General features: G+C 34.1%; 1 protein-coding gene and 1 long non-coding RNA gene across 2 annotated transcripts; both read right to left on the reverse strand.

The window, feature by feature from the left end:
• Window positions 1-406: 406 nt before the first annotated feature.
• Window positions 407-1,600, reverse strand: LOC105976800 (uncharacterized). The gene has a single exon (XM_013002061.1). It carries the CDS (start codon window positions 1,598-1,600, stop codon window positions 407-409), a length of 1,194 nt encoding a protein of 397 aa, XP_012857515.1.
• Window positions 1,601-5,336: 3,736 nt separating this feature from the next.
• LOC148768361 (uncharacterized) lies at window positions 5,337-7,797 on the reverse strand. Its single transcript, XR_016033083.1, has 4 exons — window positions 7,782-7,797; window positions 7,632-7,709; window positions 6,310-6,378; window positions 5,337-5,561 (listed from the first exon to the last, which is right to left on the reverse strand). It is a non-coding gene; the product is annotated as an uncharacterized LOC148768361 (long non-coding RNA).
• Between the last annotated feature and the right edge of the window lie 659 nt (window positions 7,798-8,456).

Below are 8,456 nucleotides of genomic sequence, written 5' to 3' on the forward strand. Positions count from 1 at the left end.
TTTTTTCCGAATTTCCGAAAATTCCGAACAAATCGGAATCGGAACTCATTTTTTAATTCCGAATATTTCGGAATCGGAATTGAGATTTCAGTTCCGAAAAAATCGGAAATTTTCCAAAGATCCGTCCGATTTCCACCCCTAGTTAGGACCGATTATAGAATATATATGTTGAAGGTGTAATAGCAACGGTGTTTCCTTTTAAATTAATAAGGCACCAGAAACCAAAATAACACGCTAGAACGAACAATACCAGAAAGGTATCGCACAAGGAAATAAACAAAACAAAAAGAATTGAGATTGTTATTAATAAGGCAACAAAACCAAAATAACACACTAGAACGAACAATACCAGAAAGGTAAACAAGGAAATAAAGAAGAAATAAAAAACAGAAGAAATTAAAAACAACTAAGGTGGGGATGGCATGAACCACGTTGGCGTTGGTACGATTTTTCTTTTCAAGTTTCGGAGATCACGAGGATAGTAGCACGAAGAAAAAGTCTGGTCTTTGTAATTAAAGACGCCTATATCATGGCCACCGTGCGTCACCGTATCTTCATCCCAAGGTAGTGGAGTTAGTTCCTTCGGGTCCGTGAAATAGATCGAATTGGGCTTCACATTATTATTATCCATCATTATCATTTCTTCATCATCGCCATCCCCAAGAACGAAACCATGGCCCGTAGAACCAATAAAAAACGCCATACCATCCAAAGTATCATCCATCAACCTCAGATCTCCTCCTTTCTCGTCTGCATCAACAATTAATTCATAAACCTTAAAACCCGTGGTTTGGTACGGACCAATGTTGGTCATTACATGACGATGCACAACAAAGAGACGATCGATTTTCTCGGCAAACACGAGGTAAGTCCAAGTACGGTGAGAGGTTTCGTTGTCCGCTAGTCTCCAAATCAATTTCGGAGAGAAAGGGTTGTCGAGATCCCAACACTCGTAGTTGTCGCACCTCGTAACGCAGAGCAATTTGTTTCGAGCGAGGGAATACACAAAGTCCTTGTAAATCCTCGGGAACCAAGAACGACTTGAGACTTGCTCGGTGATCGCCTCGTGCTCTTTAAAGAAAGTCCACTGCTTGCTGTGCTCGGGGCGGCAGCATGCCAGCCTGTCGAGTGGACCAAATGACATAATCGCCCTGCATTCTTGTTTGTCGTCGTCTTGTTGAGGAGAGCATGAGAGGATGACCTTTGTGGGTCGGTAGTTCGGTATGTCTTTTTTTAAAATACGAGGTGATGAGGTTTCAATTGGTGGAAGATCTACGTATTGATTGGTGCGGGGATTGTAGAGAAACATATCCAAGTAATTGAAATCTTGCCGCCACTTGTACAAAGCTAGCCACCCGTGCGAGGATCCAACCAATATCCCGTCTTCAGCTCTCCCGTCTTTTGATTCGTGCCTGATGCTTTGATCAGACATGCTGTAAAAGTTGTAACATTTGTTGTTCACGATGTCTTCAATGCGGTTTTCAATCAATAGCCACGGCGCGTAAGAAGAAAACGATGATGACTTCGTTACAACTCTCGGCCAACCACAAGATGAAGATCCGGCAGCCATCGCGAGGCGGCGGAATATCAAAGACGCCATTATTATTTTCTGAAAATCTCAAGAGGGGAAAAAAAAAGATTGAAGTTGAAAACAACCAAAATCTAACAACAATCAATGGCAAAATCCACCAACAGTCAATGGCTAATCTCTCCACAGTGTAGACCGCGATCAAGAATTGATATTGTTACATACAAACAATTATTTCTAAAATAACCAGAAATCTATTCGAAAAAAAAAAACAAATGAAAAACACAATAAAGAATTACTATTGGTACAAATAATTATTTCTAAACTAACAAGAAATCTATCCCAAAATATTCAAAGAGATAAAAAGAAAAAGAAAAGCACAGTGTAGAATTACCAACGTTGCAAATAAAATATTTCTATAAGAACAAAAAATCTACTCAAAAAAAAATTGATAATCGGTAGAATTGTGTCGAGTAAGAGGATAACCCATAAAACAAAACAATATGACTGAGGAATAGAACAGAAATGGAGAAAAAAGTAAAGAAGAACTAATGGGAATACGTTCGAAAAGAGAGAGGCACACACAGCGGCGGGGCTGCAAACAAGATGAAAGAAGTAAGAGATTAGGGCAATGTTTGGAAGCGTTTTGGATCTTATTTTGATTTCATTTTGAGGAAATATGTTTTGGGGGAATAATTTGAGAATGAAATTAATGTTTGTTTGTATTTTGGAAGGAGACAAAATACACTGTAGAAGTCAAATCATGTTTAAATGTGTTAGAAAAAAGTATTTTTGAAGAAAAAAATTGAAAGATGAAGTGATGTTTATTTGTTTTTTAGTGAAGACAATTTTTACTGTAGCAGTCACATCATTTTACTGTAGCAGTCACATCATGTCTGAAGGAGAGAGAAACTTTTGAAATTGTTTTGAGAAAATGATTTGAAAAGTGTAATAAATTTCATTTTGTTTTGGGGAAACAATGAAAACAAAATGGAAATGGTTCCAAACATTGCCTAGGTTTTTGAAACCAAAAGGGATGTAAAATGGGCCAATATTACATGGGCCAATAAAATAACCCTTAGTACTAGTCTTAAATCCAGTCCAAGGAAATATAATAAAACCCAACTACCAAGAAAAAACAATGTCAATATATATATATATATATATATATATATATATATATATTTTATCAGTACAATGCCAATATTTGGTTTGGTTTTTCATATAACGATATACATATATTTATATGACATTGCATAGTATTCATAACAAAAAGTATATATTAAAAAATCTACAATCAAACTACAAAAATTATATAGTTTACATGCTAAAATAAAAAAATAATCGAAAATAGACCATTTGTTGTAGTAGTTGTTATTACTACTGTTACTATTATTATTACTATAATTTATTATTAATATTATTATTACTATAATTTATTATTATTATTATTATTATTATTATTATTATTATTATTATTATTATTATTATTATTATTATTATTATTATTATTATTATTATTATTATTATTATTATTATTATTATTATTATTATTATTATTATTATTATTATTATTATTATTATTATTATTATTATTATTATTATTATTTGAATCGTATAATTTTACTATATTAGCCTCAAAATTGTGGACATATGTTTAAGAGTGTTCACTTGGTCGGTAAACCGATAGAAAATTCAGTACGCACCAAATAATGAACCGAAAATTATGCTTAGTATTCAGTAACTTTTTTTTGAATTATGGTATTTGGTACGATATACAATATTGATGCCCGATTTACCGTATCGTACCGAATACTAAAATATTTAATATTTTCTCCCTTTTATTTTAAATCCTTTAAGGTTATAACAAATTATAACATACTTTTAAATTTGATATTTTTTTCATTATTTACAAATTTGCCTCTATTGAAATCACTTTTTATTTTTAGGGTCGATTGTTGTAATTTGAATGCAGATTGATCAAGAATTAATCGTGTGAAAGATGCAGTTTAGCTTCAGTGGAACAAAGAATAGATAAATTCAACCTAAAAACATTAAAAACAAAGTAGAAGATAGCTATTTAACTTCAGTGGGACCTAATATTTAAAGATCTAGAATCTCATTAAAAAAATAAAAAAAAAATGATAACTTTGGTAGAGAGAATGCTCAACCTAAAAACCTAATATTCAGCACCAGGCTCACATGTGCTCACAATTAGCACAAGCAAAACAAATATTTAAAAAGGAAATTGAAGATCTTATCACCTGATTCATGGAATATTCATATCAATTAAGTTAACAAATCGAATCAACAAATAGAAAAGAAGAACAAACCCAATTAATTAGGAACCCTCCAAAGAAGAAGCCCTTTTCTTCTGCTATTGGAGCATCTTAAACTGATGCAAAAAAAGGGCGAGCGAGCGCATGATGATTCACAGACGAGCTCAAAACGAAAAAAACTATAGAGAGCGGCGGCAAGGTGGGGGAGCGGCGCTCAGAGGGTGAAGGGGTTGTGGGTGGACCTGATTCAACACCTTGAAGATGTAGATCTTGTACGTCTCCATGCTCTTCTTCGTCCTCTTCTTCTTCTCTCCGCCGACGGCTCCACGCTCTTCTTCGTCCTCTTCTCTCCACCGACGGCCGCCTTCTTTCCTGCCGCCCTGGGAGCCGTTTTTGACGATGGGATTTGACGAGAGAGTTAGAGAGAGAGATGAGAGATAGGAGAGGGAGAGAAAGTAACGGCGTTGTGGGTGTGAGAAGAATGCAGAAGGGTTAGGAGGGTTAGGGTATTTATTATATTGAAATTAAAAGGGCAAAATAGGTAATTTAAGTTGTCCAGGAGTCTCCCAAATTAAGATCAGAATTTGGGTTTTTGACTAGGCCAAAAAAAAAAATTGGACCTCTTCATATTTATTTTCTAAACTAGGGGTTATCACTCATTTACCCATTTTTTAATTTTTAAGCTTTAAGTTATAAAAAATTGAACGACATAGATTTTTATTTTCTTCTTTTATATTTAATGACATAGATTAATGAATTGAAAAAAAATAACATGATCTTTGATCTAGACACGGCCACGGGCCGGTTTTGGGCCCGGAACCGGCCCGAACCGGCTCGTTGACGGCCCAAACCGGCCCGTTGACCGTGTGAATCGGCCCGGAACCGTGAACCGGCCCGTCCTACCCGGGACGGGCCCGGTTCTTAGATTTGGTGAACCGTGAACCGCCGGGCCGGCCCGGCGGTTCACCCGGATTTAAAAAAAAATATATATATTCAAAAAAATTCAAAAAAAAAAGCAAATAACGGGTAGTGAACCGGCCCGAACCGGCCCGGGTGAACCGGCCGTTATTTACTTTTTTTTGAATTTTTTTGAATTTTTTTTCCCCCCCAATTTTTCCTATAAATACCCTCACACCCCAATTTTGCTTTTTTTTGAATTTTTTTTTCCCCCAAACCCCCCCAATTTTTCCTATAAATACCCTCACACCCCAATTTTTCCTATAATTTACTTATTCATCAAATATTTCAAACTTGTGCTTCTAAATTGACTTTTCATTTATTTCCTTTTTCTTTATCTATTTAAAAGTATTTATTTTAATTTACTTATTCATTAAATATTTCAAAAAAAAAACAAAAAAAAAAAAATTCAAAATTTCCGGGCTGACCCGGAACCGGCCCGGATAGGCCCGTGAACCGGCCCGAACCGGCGGGCCGACCCGGCCCGGTGAACCGTGCACGCCACGGGCCGGTTCCGGTTCCGGAAAATGTGAACCGTGAACCGGACCGAACCGGCCCGAACCGGCCCGTGACCGTGTCTACTTTGATCTATTACACATACCGTAATTAAGGATTACAGAACTTAGTTATGCCAAATTTTTTATTTTATTTTTCTTAAAATGAGATTTTCATTTTATTTACAATTTGTCACCTAAATATGTCTTCGCCTGCTTTGCAGTAAAGCTCGCTACATTGCTCCTTCAAGAAATACAGTTCTTCTGCATTTTCATCTATACCACCAACTTCATGGGATTCGCCTGTTAAGCACCACACAATTCAACTTTTAAATGCAATAATTAGCATATACGTACCCAACAAAATTTTAACGAAAATAATCCTACCTAATATTAAGCTAAGTTTCATTTCAACTAATAACTTAATAACTAACATCACATAGACACATACAATAGTAGTACACCAAACAAAAAAATAGCTGCAAATTGAAGTCTGCATAATAGCAAAGAACCTATATAATTCTTCAAAGCTTAGTCTGTGCTTATAAATCTCGTAAATTACATGCTCTAAATTTTGTGTGTTTGAAAGCTTCAGTAAGAAAATCCTTTTATTTTGATCGCTACTCATCTTTTCCACAAATAATTAAAAAAAAAAAAAAAGGTGGCAGAAGAATGAAAATTGAAATAATAAAATTATTGAGAAACAAATTTACTCTAGGAAAGGAAAAAAAAGAAAGAAAAGCCAAAACATGCAAATCAGGCTTAACGGAATTCGTAATGGAGGGTGAATTTTCGTAATTCGTTGCAACTGTGTGTGAACAAAAATTATTCCGTTTATATGAGTAGAAATGACCCAAATCTATAGCAAAGGGTCATAATGAAGAAGGTTGTCTGCGTAATATCATCTTGAGTAGTAAAAAATGGCTCATGACCTCGGACACAGAGAAAGAAAAGAAAATGGCATATAAAATGCAGAGTAACAGAATTAATAGAAATATTTTATATAATCAAAGAAGAAAGAAACATTTAAAATGACATGATGTATTACTACCATTCTCCGATCCCTCTCTCTGAAATGTGCATTTACAGCTTCGTTGAGATTGCCATGGTGCTACTGCACCTGAACAAAAAATATAGAACTATCAAGTCAAAAAACAAAATAACGATAAATATTAAGCTCAAAAGGCAAATTACTATGAATAATAACAACAATAATATGAAAGAACACCATTGTAGGCAATCAAACTTTGAAATTTGTTTACTTGATGCAATCAATAAATCAGAACTTTGTACCAACAAAAAGGCTTGAATGAGTCGTCTACAAATTTCACTTTGTTTAAGTCGGGAAAAAACCCACAAAAATGTTCATACTACAAAAGTGTGTATAGATATTGTAATTGCAAACAGCCATCCAGAAATTCATAACCAACTCATCGACTTAATTTTAGTCACACAATAAGCAAAATATTAGTTCAATCTAGGACTAAACCCCAGAACTGCACACACTTGTTGATAAACTATTAAAATCCAATGTCAAGCATGTCATCCCAGCAAAACACATTAAATTCGTACAACTAAAAAATTAAGAAACCATGAAAACAAATATAATAACGGTAATTTTATGAAAAAAAAAAGTTCAAAAAACTTCTCCCACGCTAAAATCCTTCAATCTGCACAATTTCAGTTAATCAAGCAATAAAGCAATTATAGATTGAAACTGAATTTCATAGAAAGACAATATCAAATTCTAAAAATTGATGTTCCAGGACGCAACAACAAAGCGAATAATATAATGCAATCATTTCTTGTGTGTTTTCTAAAAATACGTATTATTAGATAATAGTGAACTTCCTAAGAAGTCACACAATTAGTTTGAGGAGCCTTGAGGGTAAAAAATTCATGATCAGCTAGCAGTAGCAGTAGCAGAGGTGATTGCTCCTGGGGTTATTTGACAAAAACCCTTCAGGGTCTGCATGCTTAGTCTTATGTACATATTTCATAAGTCGAGAATTATACACGCCGAACAACAGATTATGCAGAGAAGACAATGAAGACAAAATATTACTATTTTCACAAAAAATTACATGTTGAAAACAATTTGGTCGTTCAAAATATACTGAGAACAAAAAATGAAATTAATCAAATCTGAAAAAACAAAACAAAAAGATATATACAGAAAACCGGCTATCCACATAAAAATTTGCAAAATTGAGAGAATGTCGTTAAAGGTTATTTATGATACTCTCACCTATACGCTAGAAAATGTAAACTGTCAATAAACTGAACGGGAAAAAATTCATAATACCCAAGAACATTTATTAAAAAAAAAAATTACCAGCGAAAATATTTATAAAAAAGACAATATACACATACCTCATTTTTCAACATACCTCATTGTTTAGCTCCCTAGCATCAACTTATGGAGGCAACGACCTTTTTGAACTGAATCATCTTTGAATTCATAAAGAAAAAAAAACACACACACACGAAACATCATAAACGAATTCAAAGGAAAGGAATTACCATCACAAAAGAACAGTGACGGACATCATATTCTTACTGTTAGACGTAATGTTTTGCAACTTAAATTTAACAAAAAAAATCACTCCTCAATAGTGGACAGAAAAAAAAAATCATCGAACATGGAATTGAAGAATTTTGTTTTTGCAAAATTCATATTTCAACATATGAAAAAAAACCGATCAATCACCACCAACTTCATATTCTATGGATTAACTCGAGCAAGCTGATTTTTTTCCTTCTCTTGTAAAATCATATTTCCGGAAAACCACAATTGGAAAATTGATGTCCGTATGAAGTGGAGAGAAAGAAAAAAAATAACAGAGAAGAAAGTGGGTGACAATGGAGACGATGAAGAACTGAGAAAAGTGGGGATTGATGTGTGTGTGAAGTGGAAAAGAAAAGGAAAATGAAAACGGAATAAAATAACAGAGGGAGAAGTGGGTGAAAGATGAAGCGCCGAAGAACTGGGAGAAGTGGGGTGTAACAGCGAGAAGATGAGAGGAAAATGATTATATTTATTCTCATTAACTACAACAAATATATATACAAGTAAAAACCCTATCAAATCATATTTGTAGATCGTTACAACTGATAAATTTGTATCTATCTCTAAGCTAGTTTGAATTTGAAAATACGTTACGAGAACTGTGGAGATGATATTTATCTGTTATGCCC

Source organism: Erythranthe guttata, chromosome 8 (genome assembly GCF_056151865.1).
Source record: "Erythranthe guttata isolate IM_541 chromosome 8, IM_541, whole genome shotgun sequence".
NCBI classification, from domain to species: Eukaryota; Viridiplantae; Streptophyta; class Magnoliopsida; order Lamiales; family Phrymaceae; genus Erythranthe; species Erythranthe guttata.

Excerpts from the sequence above, each read along its gene's own strand:
- LOC105976800 (XM_013002061.1), bottom strand. The coding sequence starts at position 1,600 with ATGGCGTCTTTGATATTCCGCCGCCTCGCGATGGCTGCCGGATCTTCA.